Consider the following 13,809-nt stretch of genomic DNA (forward strand, 5'->3'; position numbering starts at 1 on the left):
AAGCATGGGAAACATTAACATCTAGGGGATCTAGGGAATGTAGACATTCTTTATATTATCCCCCTTCCCCCTTTTTCCTTGTAGTGCTGGGACTGAACCCAGGGACCTGCGCATGCTGGTCTCTTGCTGTACCTCTCAGCTACACTCCTAGACAGGATCTCACTATATAGTTCAGAATGTCTTCCTCCTGAGAACTGGTATTACTGGAGTGCTGCCACTATGTCCCAGTTCCCAACTCTTTCACAAGTCTGAGAAATTCTTTCAAAATAATTTCAAAAATAACTGCCAACCCCAAACCATCACCATATTCTCTAAATAAGCTAATGATGTCAAACAAAGGGGGCCACCATCCTGTGAGCATCCCTATGGCTGCCTCCCTTCATGGTTGTGGGTTGGGAGAAGGAGCCATGTTTGTGCCTGATTGTCGCTGTGTCGCCTATGCCTATGCTTGCTGGTCTCACTGACTTTGGCTCTTGCTATAGGGATGACAATGCTCCAATGAAGGTTATTCTAGTTCTTTCCTACCTCCTTTTGATGAAGTAACTATAGTAACTTCCCAAGAAAGGCTGTCTCTGAGAGACTGGCCCATTTTGAAAACGCTCTGTCTACCTGTGGATTCAGGAATATTTAGTTCTCGGTGTTGACTTTTGCAGATTAATACCCCTGTCTCTAATATCCTTTCCAGCTCAGTGGCTATTTCTGGCTTGTCTGGAAAGGAGTGATTGTGCTTTTTTTGTGTGGGTGCCAATGGATAGAACTCAAAAACAGAAGAAAAAAATCAATTAGCTGTACACTCATGGTATCAGTGTACACTGCTACTGATTTCAGGTGGAGAAATGGAGAGACGGCGGCTCCATTTGCGTGACTAACACCAGGAAAAATGCCCTGTGGTCAGAGTGTCTGGCTGGCATCTGGAAGCTTTCACTTTTTAGACCAAGTAGAAGGAGACTGTCGCTCCGTTGGTGAGAGGTGGCCAAGCAGGATGGCTGACCTGCTTCTTGTGTGGTATGTCCTCACCAGCTTGACACCACAGGTCTGTGACTGAAGATGGACCTTTTCAGAAGTGCCATGTCTTTGAAAAAGATCAGAGTCTTCTTCCACAGTCTTCTGAATATGGACTGGCCTTCTTCTAGTGACTCAGGTTGGCCATGGGGAACGCTAGGCACACCACAGCTGATGTTGCCTGTACACGTTTCCCTGAGTATCTCACTGGGACTGGGCTGGATGGCGTTTTTCTCATAAGGATGAGAGACATTTATCTAGTGGCTTCACTTATGGGTTGGGACTGGTTTTATCTTGGCTTTAAAACAAGTTAGGATAGGAAAGCCTTCCCTGGCTAGGGATAATTTTGACTTCACAGTGGCACATGGTAGCCTCTGGAGGGACAGACATGGCTCTCCTGAGGACTGGGTCTTCTCGTCATTGGTCATTGTAGGCCATACTTCCCTCACTTCTGACACCACAGGAAAGTAGTGTCCCTACATCTGATGCCCACCACTCTTGTTCGTTGCTGTCTTGTATGAGTTGCAGCCCACATAAGGCTGGCCACAGGAATACTGTAGGTCTTGACTTTAACGTTGGCGGGTGATGGAGAGACCTCTGTAGGACTTGCTGATGAAGCACACCATTAAGGGTCTTTTGCTGTGATGCCTCACGTTTTGCATGACACTTTGGCCTAAAGGTTAATGATAATATGAAAACGACAAGCAGACTGTATACCTAGGGGACCTTGATTCCTATAGGTCTGCCCTGCTGTGTAAAGTCTCTCCCCTCCTAGCACAGGACCAGTGATTCTGGAATCATTTTTCTTCAGAGGATTAAGAGTTAAGAAGTAGAAAAAAGACAACAACAAAAACCAAACAAATCCAAAGATGACAGACTCCTGAATCTACAAGCACAGATGAGACGCCCAAGAGCAGCCAGCCAATCCTGTGAGCGCTGGCAGTCCGTAGCTGGTACTTGACAATAAGTGAAGGCTTAATTCCATGGAAGCCGGGCAGTACAAATTGAGAGAACAGCTAATGGCCTTTAATCCTGCAGATCTCAGGAAAATTGAGTCTCTGGTGCTTGTTAGAAGCCCACCAGGAAGCTCCAGAGACAAGGTTGTTAGGCAGGCCTGCTAGGGCTGCTCAGAGGTGGGAGCACCATGGGTCCTCAAAGACGGGCTCACCATGGGACGTGGACATAGTCAGGGGCTCTGGCAGCCACACTGCGTGGTTGTTTACCACAGAGAGGCCTGTGTTGCTCACTCCTCTTTAACTAACTACCTGTTGCTTTTTCTTTTTTCCTGCAGACTCCTCTGAGTTTGCACTTAGCCGTGGCCCAGTGAGGCACGTTTCAGTGAGGAAGCTGGGAAACCACACCCTGAGCAGCTTCTCTCTGCAGCCTTTTCCCTCCTTTACCTGTGCCAACCACATTGTGGCTTTGACTAAGCTGCTGTCCTCTGTCCTAAACCACCTTTCGGCCCCTGAACTCTTCTTGGTGTGGTAATTCCATACAAGCGCTGTGCCACGCAGACAGAGTGACACTCTAGGGACCCATGCATGATCCTCCTGAAATTAGGAGGTGACTGCTCTGTGTCTGTGTCCTGGGGGTGGGGCGAGGTGGACATGAGCTCAGGGTGGCTCTTTGCTGTCCTGCATGTGACTGAGACCTCCCTCACGTCTCTCTCTGCTTGGACTCTCTTGCCTTGTGACAAAACAAAGTATCAGACCCTGCTTGCTTCTCAGTCCTTCCTGAACTGTGTCTCCTCTGTGGGCTGGCTTCTGTCCCTGCATTCTTTTTGGCTGGTGGAGAAGAAGCTGGGGCGGGGCGGGGGGGGTGTCAATTGACCTGATTAATTTTAGTTTGTCTTCGGTCTGTGCTAAAAATGTCTGTGGAGAATAAAGTCCAGCGGGCTCGCCAATGCCAGTGTTATTCTTGGCGCAGAGGACACATGGGCACTTCTGAGGATGGATTTGCTGCTCCTACTCAGCAACTCTGCCACCGCAGGGGTCCGCTTGGCCTGCTCACACAGGTTGGTTAGAGAGCGACTGGGGCTGATCCAGCAGAGTGGAAACTTCTGACACTGGCTGTGGACCATGGCAGCTTGCCTTACAGTATCTGGAGAGCACCGGGGCTGAAACTTGGAAGGGGTGGCTCTCTGGGCAGATGTCCTGGGTACTGTGGAATGGCAGGTGGAGTGTACGAGGAATTGGTGTCTTAAAGATACTCAGTTTAGCTTAGTTCTTGGGACAGAAACCTTGAGAAGGGGCATATTGGCTGCCATTCACTACCAGAAGAAGTAGCAGGGCTGTCACCAACAGCCTAGTGGAAAGAAAGGACCCTGATCCACCCTTCCGGCATCTGCCAGCTATATCTTCTGGTGAGCTATTCAGCCTCTATGTGTTTTGGCCTTCTCTAATGTAGAGCTGAGACAATCATGTCTGTCTGCCTCACAGAGGTGTTGGGAGAATTATGTAAACTGATGTTTGAAAAGCGCTGGGAATGGGGCTGTTGTATAATGGGTTAAATAGAATTTTAAAGGTTGGAATCACATGGTAGAAGCTGGATAAAGGCAGCAGTGCTGGCCCTGGTGGTGGCTACCCACTCTGCACAGTGGAGGGAAAGGCCACTGTGAGAACTGGGTTCAGATTCTACCTGTGGGATGGTGGAGATTTAAGTGTGCCCCAGGACCCCGTGGTGGGGCAGCATATGGGAGGGCTGGGGGAGCAGGCAGGTTTAGGAGATAGATTTGAGACCTGAGTCCTGTCAAGGACCAGGCAAGGAGAGCTCTGCAGGGTATAGTATCCCCAGTGGTCAGTGCAGGCTACTGGCTAATGACCTGTGTATTCTGTGGTCATCCTTTAGAAGTTGTTTGTCCTTCTGTCTTTACTCTGGCCATCAGATTCTAGGGTTGTGCACAGTCTTGAGCTGGTGACTGAGCAGCCATTTTCCTTACTCTGCCAAGGCTAGGGTCACTAGCCTCCTATCGCCCAGAGAAAGGGAGGGGAGGTCAGCATACTGCCCTGCCTTTCTGGACTCACCACTTTGGGCTTGAATGGCGGTTGGATCTCCCTGTTCTCCAACTTCTCCCAGTCAATCCTCCTGAAGAAGGCATGTTCTCTGACATCCCTCTCTCCCTCGGGCCCGCAGCCCAGCCGCTTGGCAGGGTGTTTGGTCATAAGCTAGAGAGAGAAACAGACAAAGACACAGATGAGTGACAGAACCTTCCCCATCCAGCCCTGCCTCTGAATAGATGGCTGAGGAGGCTCTGGAAGTCCACCAAGAAACACACATGTCGGGTGGCAAGGGTGGCCTCTGTGCAGTGATTTTCACAGTAAGGAAGCAGTTGGAACCAATGACCGAACGGAAGGGAAATTCAAACAGGCATCTGCATGCATCACGTGCATTTTGAACCTGGCATCTGTGTATGTAAATGGGGGCTGGGGAGACTGGGGATATGTCCTGTTGGTAAGGAGTCACATTTGCAGGGTATAAAGCCCTAGGTTCAATCCTTAGCACTGTCAAAGGGGAAGTGGGGAAAACTGGGAAGGGAAGGAGGGAGGGAGGGAGGGAAGAAAAGTTCGTGCTATTTACATGAATGCTTTATTAATAAAAGATCATGGGAAGTCATATGTGCTGAGAGTACGGAAGGCCTACAGCACACGGATGCTGTATGTAAGCAAGTGTCACATTCTTCTTTATTGCCTGGATCAAAATATCATCAGGCTCACAGGTTAGGAAAATACACATTGTAGCAAAGGCAGCAAGTAGTTCATTTCAAGGTATCTGATGTGGGACTTGGAGGGCATATCAACCCTGGGCCAGTCCACGGCAGGAGCTCCTCAGCTGCCACAGGCAGCTTAGCCTTGACCTTCGAACACACTAAATAGGAAACAGCGAGTGTGGTAAACTCTCTTTTGAGACATTTAAAAAGAAATTTTGTGACTTAAATCATGACCACTGAAGACCAATTAAGTCTACTGCCACCAGTTAAGTTGCTGGCATTTCCCTGAAAGGAGAGCTGGCCAAGGACCCAGAAGGTTTAAAACAGTTCTATTTATAATAGTCTCTAGCCAAGGTGGAAACAAGGCAAGTGCCCTCCCTCGATGAGCGGAACGCAGGGATAGACTGTCCAATGTCCACACAGCAAACATGTCAGAAGAAACCATGGCGACACACAGCGATGTGGCCACATTCACTATACCATGCTGGGTAAAAAGCCAGGCCTGGGGCACACTCTGAGGAATCCCAGCTGTGCAAAGGCCAAGGCAGGCAAGACTCATCTGTGTAGTCAGTACTGATTATCTTGGGGGTGGTGGGTGATAGCAACTATCAGGGGAGAGGGGAGGGGGCACCTAGGGTTCTGTCTTTGAACAGGGTACAGTTACATGCATGCATCCATTCTGTGAAAACTAATTGATATGGCCATGGATGGTCTATACCCATTTTTAATATGTATATCTTAAGAGAGAGAAAATATAAACTGTCACATGTGAGGATTAGCACTCCCCAGGAGCCTGTGATTATTTCTTTGTTTGTGTGACTGTAGGTATATGTATGTGTGGAAGACAAAGGTGTATGAGTGTCTGCATATCTGTAGAGGCCAACCTTGGGTGTTGTTCCTCCTTGGAACACATGGATTGGAGCTAGGCTGGCTGGCCAGTGAGCCTCAGGGCCCGCCTGCCTCAGCTTCAACAATGTACCAGCATGCCTGGCTATTTTACACGGGTTCTGAGCACTGAACTCAGGTCTTCAGGCTTACATGGCAAGCACATTATTGACTGAGCTACGATTAATTCTAGTGCCTCCCCACCCCCACTGCAGTGCTACAAGATGGACTGGGAACTGAAGTGGACAGAGTAAGAGAATGGGTCAAGATGTTTGGACAGTGCTGGAATGTGAATCTGTTCTGTCCCTCTGTGCCCTGCGTGCCACCGAAGTTGGGCATAGTGGTACACGCCTGTGATCTTAGCACTTGAGAGGTTTAAGGAAGCAGATTGCAAGTTTAAGGCCAGCATGGGCAATATAGGGAGTTCAGAGCTGGCTGAGCTAAAGAGCAAGACCCTGTCTCAAAAACGTCAGGTATGGAAAGGGTATTTCCCTTGACAGCCATCTTGGTTAACCACCAGAGAAGAACCCAGATATACTCACTCCTTTGCAGATGGAGACAGCTTCCTTGGACAAGGATTTGGGGTAGGACACGTTGTGCTCCATTATAGACTGAAACAGTTCATCTTCATCTTCCCCGTCAAACGGAGGCTGTTCCAGACACAGAAGGGAAAACAAAAAACAGAAGGAGTAACGCATTACCATGGAGGCACGAGATCTGTGAGAAGAAATGGACCCTGTTTCCCCACACACCGCAGGTGGCAAGGTTAGCTCGGTGAACACAGAGGCTGATGTGATTATCTTTCATTGGGCTGCTGGTTGTGCGTTTCCCATTTTTTTTTTTAACTGTCCCTTTCATTATCTTACCCTGGGCGACCCAAAATAATCTTTAAGGGAAAATGTTTTAGAGTAATACGTTTAGTGATTTGCAAATAAATTATAATTACTCTATTAATCTTGTAATTATGTGCTAAAAATCTAACTATGAACAAGTCAGGTTGCAGATGGTTCTGTGTTTAGGGTGTGTGTGTGTGTATGTGTGTGTGTGCATGCAGAGAATGCTGTTTTTGCCTTGACTTAAGGTGAAGGGAACTTCAGGCTAGGGGCAGAGAGGAACTGTAGCCTTTCTGACCTGACAAGACAGGTAGCCTGCTTGGTGGCAATTGACAGGAGCTAGCTTTTAGATATCTCCTTTGTCCCTTCTAGTGGGCTGAGAAATGGAGGATCGGTGATACCATGGAGCACGGAACTCTATTTCCCAGCTGGATGCTCACACTCAGATGGCCCTTACACAGCAGTTGCTGTGATGAGGCTTCTGACTAGTTCAGAGCCCAGTGTGGGATACCCAGAAGAAGCTCAAGGAAGGGAACTTACAGTTGTTACTGAGGCAGAGATAGTTCTTGGGAGGGGTTGTAAAGAGACCATGGCACCTGTCTGTGTCCAAGGTACCCTTCAAGTGGTTTCTCCATTGCATCTTTTACCCTGAGGGCACTATTCTCTCATGCTCACTCTAATGGGATGTGCCCAGGAGGACTGGACTTACGGGAAATTCCTGAATATCATCCTTGGTACAATAACCTTCAGCTTAACATAAAGATGTCAGGGGCATCCCTGGTAGAGAGCTTTGAAGGGGAACTGGGCATGGGGCCAAGGCAGGAGAGTCACATGCTCTGAGGGAAAGACGCCAAGTGTGTAAAGAGCCCTCCCTTTGGGCCAGGAGTGGGGGGGATGTAGTTTCGGTGACTTATGACCCTTCGTTTTTCTCTCTCTTGCTCTCTAAGTGTAAACGAAGAGCCTCTTTTCTGGTTGGAAACGCCTGGCTTTGTAAAGCACCTGTGATGTGGTGGCAGTCTGCATGTGGGTGAGGAGAAAGAGTGAGTCTGGCTGTGAATTAGTCAGGGCATGGCCTGCCGTGGTGCGTAGATGAAACCTGGCGTCTACAAGGTAGGTCAGTGGGAGAGTGTAGCTGCAGATGGCCTTGCTGGGGTGGGGCTGTGCCAGCCAAGAGTGACAGTGGTGCTTGGCCTGCTGTCCAACACACCTTCTTTTTGGCCCCATAGCAGGCATCCTCTCGATACCTTTTATTAGACATCCACGCATCACCTCATCTCCCCTAACGAGGAACCCAGAAGGGAGTTTGAGCTTTGGCCAAGGGGGCGTTCACAGCTAGCACCAACATGCTAAGTTCTGACCTGGGCTGCAAGCCACACCCTGCCAGGAGCACTGTGCAGTCTAAATTTAAGGTGAGCATGTTCACACACACAGAGACACAGACACACAGACACACAGACACAGACACACACACACACACACACACACACACACACACACACACACACACGAGTAACTGTGTAAACTCAAGCTGCTGAGTCCACTTACATTGGTTATGTGAGTATGACTTGGGCTGGCCGTGCGGGAGTGGATAATCATTTAGGGTGCTTACTATAGGGAAGTCTAATTCTCCCTCTCTCAGCAGTTTTAATCACCTAGTTTTATTCATCTGGGGGTGGCATCCCATGTGACTTCCCCCATGCACAATGGCAGGCCAACTGGTATTGTTGTCGTTCAGTTCTTGCTAGTAGTAGCCGGAATGATGAGGCGCTTTTGTCTGATTTTATTTTACTTTGTTTCATTTTATTTTATTGACAAAGTTTCCCTGAGTAGCCCTGGTTGTTCTGGAACTTGATCTGGAGATCAGGATTGGACCTCAGACTCGGAGATCTGGCCCCTGCCTCTGCCGCCTCCTCTGCCTCTCTGCCTCTCTGCCTCTCTGCCTCTCTGCCTCTCTGCCTCTCTGCCTCTCTGCCTCTCTGCCTCTCTGCCTCTGCCAAGTCCTGGACTTAAAGGTGTGCACCGCCACAACCACCAGGTTCTCTGTTCAGCTCTTAAGCAGCCATATGATAGATACTTCATGGGTATAGTTTCACTGTCATATTTACAAATATCTTTTTTTTCATGGATTCTCAGATTTTCTTATTTTCAAATAAGATATTATCTGTAATCTTTGTTTTGACTGTTCCAAACACATTTTTCTTGGTAGCCAGCAGTATTCCCATTCAGAGCCCAAGAGCCACCAAAATCTCTTCAAATGGATTCATGGGTCCTTGGGTGTGTTGACAATCGCTTCAAGCAACATGTTTTGATAACAAATACTGGTAGAAACGTCTCTGCATGCCGGCTCTTTTTTCCTCTGAATTACTTCTGAGGAACGGCATCCCGGGTGTGGGATTACGCACCAAAGGATGTGAGCGTGTTGATGTTCTTGCTGGGACACTCCAGCTCACCCTAGGGGCCTCTTTACAGATAATTACCTACTCGCAGGCCCTGGTGCTGAGGGCAGGTCAGTGGTGCCAGGTTATAATTATATCCATCTTCCTTTCTAGTAATGCCAATTCCCGTAGTGTGGAGAGAGCTGCTGCCCGGGTCCTTAGTATGTGACCGTTTCAGAGTGCCTCGCTCCCCTACCATCCCGATTCCTACAGCGAGTTTTAAGTGTCTGCAAATCTGGACGCAGTGTTCCGAGCTCAGCTCCCCATTAACGAGTCTCGGGTTTGTGTAAAGAAAATTTTCTGAACGTGTTGAGCCCCACGCCCCACTGAAGAGCTCTAAGCTTTCATCAGACAAATGGCTCCCACGGTACAAAACGCTTCCTGAATCACTTCCTAACAGGCAGAAGGGAAGGGACCTGCCATGTTGCTTTGCAGTTTGCTGAGGACCTAGGAGGAAGGGAGAGGGACACACGTGGACCATTTGGGCTGAAGCTCCAATTACTGAGATGAAACACCCTGTACAGATAAACATCTATGGGAAGGAAAGGACGCAGATGAGAGGGCCAGTCCCCTTATGACAAATGCTGTGAACACTGGGAGCAGCAATGAGCTCATCAGAGGGCCACACAGGCGCTATTAATACTCCTGCCCAAGCAGTTATGTCTGTCAGGCCATTCAGAAACTGGATATAGACTCAGGCAATTCAGACTTGATGGCTCCATTTGGCTGCTGACAACTGATAAGCCGAAGGCACATAGAATTGCAACCAGCTACCTTTCCCTGCTCATTGTTGGCCTTCTATAGTTAAGGAAGACAAATGTAGTGACTGACCCCTTGGACAAGCTCATAATCAGTCTTCCTCCTCAGTCCCTGTGCCGATCCGCTCTTGTCGATGAGTCCCTGTGACTGTTAGGGGCTGTGGGTATTTGTATGACACCGGTGGCCAAGTTGTAGGCACACCAGGAATTCACTTCATTTTGCAGGCTCTGACTGGAACTGTGTTTGCTCCTTGTAGGCAGCCAGGTAAAGCTGTGTGGAACAGAGGTTATGGCCTGTGCCCAGCAAGGCACCCGCATGTTGGAAACCTTGCAGGCGCCGTTTTTGAGGACTATTATCCTTTTCACAATAGAGACTTTGGGGGATGCATGCAAAGCATGCTAAGTGGCTGAGAAGCAGCTTTGGGGATACGCCAGAAGGTGTACAGAAGCTCCAGGTGTGGGAACAAGGGTGAGAGGGACCTCCCTGGAAGGCCCAGATACCTCCTCAGGGTTCATATACAAGGCCTGTGATGGTTCATTCTGTCAACTTGATGAGATTCAGAATCACCATGGAAATGAAATGCTGGGCATGTCTATGTAGAGTTCTAGACTTGGTTAACTGATGTGGCAAGGCCCACCCTAAATGTGGGTGTCCACATTCCATAGGCTGAGGTCCAGGACTGACCTGAGAGCTAGATAAGCAGCAACGTTCATCGCTCTCAGCTTCCCGATTGGGATTCGATGTGTGTAGCTGTCTTGCGTATCTGCTGCTAGGTGTACCCTCCGAACTGGGGGCCAAAGGCAACTGCACTTTAGGCTGCTTTTGGCCATTTGTCACCACAAAGCCCAAGGGAGACTTACTTCCTGGGCTCCTCACTAGGGAATGCAGCCTGGAAAATCGTGGGGAGGAAGGCTGGCAGGTAGGTGGGAAGGAAAAGAGGGAGAAAGGAGGGAAGGAAGGAGAGGAGGAAGATAGGACTTCACTGTAGGCTGTTTGGAAACCCTAGTCTTCTGTCAGCCAATAAGGAGGCAAGGCATGGATGCTCTTGGAAAATGGAGTGCCCTTAGGAAACCCAGGCTGTGTCCCTGCCCAGCTGGTTCCACTGGCTGGCAGATACAAATGAGACTCACAGTGAGGGGCTTGTTTTCTGGCCTTGAGAGCTCAACACTAAGGATCAAGGAGGGGGCTAGACTGCACATTGCCTATGTGGTCGGCAGGGCTCCCAGGTGTCTGGCAATTCACAGTCAAATTTAGTTGTCGAAATTTTCAGAAGGGGAAATTGGCTTCCAGCACAGGCAACCTGTGCTTCCCCCACCTGCATGTCATAGTGAGCCTGTATAGCCTGCTTTTCTATGCGCATGTACTAAGGCATTACACCTAAGAGGAATTCTCAGATCGATGGGGGTGGGGGGCTGAATAAACAAACGAATGAACGAACGAACAAACAAACAAACAAACCACTCCATCCCACTCTTAATAGCATCGAGGAGTGCTGACTGAATGTAGGCAAGTGTTTGTATTTTTTTCATAGCTAAACAAATTTTTAGTATCTACTAGATATGATGACAGAGAGAGAACGTAAAGAACAGGCTTCCTGTCCTAGAGTAAAAGTCTGGACGTGACAACTGTGTTCACGTGGCCAGAGACCCCTGGCTTTCTCCATTTTACTGTGTGTCAGCCATGCTGGTGGCTTCCCTTCAACTTAACCAGGGCTATATGCTTTTTCCTCTTAGTTTATCACTGACATATATTTTCATCTTCTAATTAGTCTTTTCTCTCTCTCCTTCTGAGCTGTGAGCTTGTGGAGGTAAGGATTTCTGTCTGTTTTATCCTCACTGTAGGTAGGAAGCATTCAGAGTGCAAATAAATTATGGCCAGTGACTGTACCATCTCAGAATGGTAGGCACTTTGTCCCCAGAAACGTGTGCCTGCTGCTCAGCATGGGTATGTCTGCCCTTTCTTGATTATTGAGGTTCTTACCTCTAAGGTCAAGGTCCCCAGGACTACCTCAGAATCCCAGGAATTTAAAAAAGAAGAGTTGGGTTTTGTGGTGATCTGAATGGGAGTATTTCCCATAGGCTCCTATGTTTTAATACTTGGTGGAACTGTTTGGGAAGGATTGGGAGGTGTGTCCTTTCTGGAGTAGGGGTGACACTGAGGGTGGCCTTTTCATTCTCAGTTAGCTCTCTCTGCCTCTCACTTGTAGACAATGATGTGGGCTCTCAGCTCCTTCTCCAGTACCATGCCTGCCTGCTGCCATGTTCTCTACCATGATGGTCATGGACTCTAACCCTCTAGAACTGTGAACCTCGAATTAAACACTTTCTGTTATAAGTTGCTTTGGTTATGATGCCTTGTCACAGCAACAGGAAAGTGACAAAACAGGGATAAAGTCAGAGGTCCCTCAAGCCTTCGCCAAACCCACGGCCTCCAGCCAAGCTCTCAGACAGCTCTGCCTCCTGGCCCTCTGTACAGTCAAGGGGAGTCAAGTGGCCTGTGCCACATAGGTAGGGGCGATGTTCACCACTTAGGCCTGGTTCTAAAATGTTCCCCATGACTATTCCCTCGATCTCTCTTCATCACTGGCTGAAATGAGGTGTCTGTGGATGACTCTATGGCCGTCAGCCATGACAAACAGAAAGGACAGGAGAGCGCTGACCTTGAATTCTCACATGACTTCGGGTTGGACTCACTCTCCCCGTCTGCCCATCTCTCCCAGCTACAGAGGGCTGTATGGAGTATGTGAGGCAGCCACTGAGATCTGAAGGTTGTTTATCAAAGGCGTGGCTCGGGTGCTGAAGCCATTTGCACGTGGCAGTGCTCTGCTAGGCAATGCAACTCCATTCTCTGATAAAAGTCTCATCCGACGTGAAACTCAATTTGCCTTTTCCTAACAGAAGTTCAGCCTCGCTGGACATCGGTGGAAATGACCCTCCATTGCCACTGACGAGATAGGTACAGAGGGAGGGTCTAACCGTGAGTCTCACAGGCTTCTGCCTCTTTTCATAAATAAGTCATAATCAATGTTTGGGATGATGTTGACCAAGTTGTAGGAACTATACCCCAGTCCCAGGTCTGAAAAACTCACAGCAGTCATAACAGTCATAGGTTTGCAAGGGACACAATACGGTGGCCACCGCGTCCACACCCCAGACTGCTGCCTCCCACTTGGGAGTTTTTATGATCAGGAGATGATCATCTGCTCTCCCGAGCTTTACTCCCTCTCTCCCCAAGTCATGTGTTTGGAGCAACATTTGTTACTCTGGGCTGTCCCCCTGTCACCTCTGCCTTCTGTCGGGTGAAGGTCACACCACTTGTGACAAACACACACACACACACACACACACACACACACACACACACACACACAGTGAAATATTACCTGCCCAGCTAGCATCTCATACAGCAGCACGCCATACGCCCACCAGTCCACAGACTTTCCGTACGGCTGATAGGCGATTATCTGTGGGAAAACAAACACATTCGGTTATGTGTAGCACTAACTCAACTGCTCCTGCCAGGAGAGTTGAGTCAAGCAGGCAGGCATGTCATCACAGCTCTTGCTAAGCTAAGGAGGTGGTGGTAAATGCTGCCTCTATTTCTGCACAGGGGGACAAGGGAGAGGACCCTTCAAAGGGCGGCAGGTATCCTGAGAACCACCATTCCAGTATATACCACCCAAACCTTGTTCTGTGATTCCTCTTGTGGATTCGCTTGGGGATGTCACTGATTGTCTAAAGCTAGATACCAGTATCCTTACTGGTGAAAACAGACAGCGAGTTGGATTTAGATGTTAAAAAACATGAGGGGGCCTGGAGAGGTGGCTCGGTGCTTATGAATGCTTGCTGCTCTTGTAGAAGACCTGGGATTGGCTCCCAGAACCCACATCAAGTGGTTAGAATTGCCAGAAACTCTAGTTACAGGGAATCTGATACCTTCTTCTGGTTTCTGCAGGCACCTACACATACACGGTGCACACCTATACACTCAGGGGCACACACACATAAAACAAATAAATACATCTTAAAAATGACACCATCAGAGATATCTGATCATATACTTTTGAATGGCTACAATGTTTAGTTTAGGGATAGGACTCTGAGGGTCAGTAAGTTAGTTTCTATTGATTTATTCCTGATGGTTGTTATTCTCAATAAGAATTAACTAATAAGAAACTTTACAACTGGTA

General features: G+C 48.5%; 1 protein-coding gene across 1 annotated transcript in view; it reads right to left on the minus strand.

Moving 5' to 3' along the window:
- The window catches only part of Prkca (protein kinase C alpha), a 406,878-nt gene that overhangs the window by 14,600 nt on the left and 378,469 nt on the right, over positions 1 to 13,809 (minus strand). Inside the window, exons 14-16 of the mRNA XM_028761244.1 lie at positions 13,003 to 13,083; positions 6,136 to 6,243; positions 4,026 to 4,166 (exon numbers count right to left, since the gene is read on the minus strand). Of these exons, the coding sequence (XP_028617077.1) occupies positions 4,026 to 4,166; positions 6,136 to 6,243; positions 13,003 to 13,083 (330 nt within the window). The remainder of the gene's footprint in view (positions 1 to 4,025; positions 4,167 to 6,135; positions 6,244 to 13,002; positions 13,084 to 13,809) is intronic.

The sequence above is a fragment of the Grammomys surdaster genome, unplaced genomic scaffold, assembly GCF_004785775.1.
Source record: "Grammomys surdaster isolate TR1022 unplaced genomic scaffold, NIH_TR_1.0 126906, whole genome shotgun sequence".
Lineage (NCBI taxonomy): Eukaryota > Metazoa > Chordata > Mammalia > Rodentia > Muridae > Grammomys > Grammomys surdaster.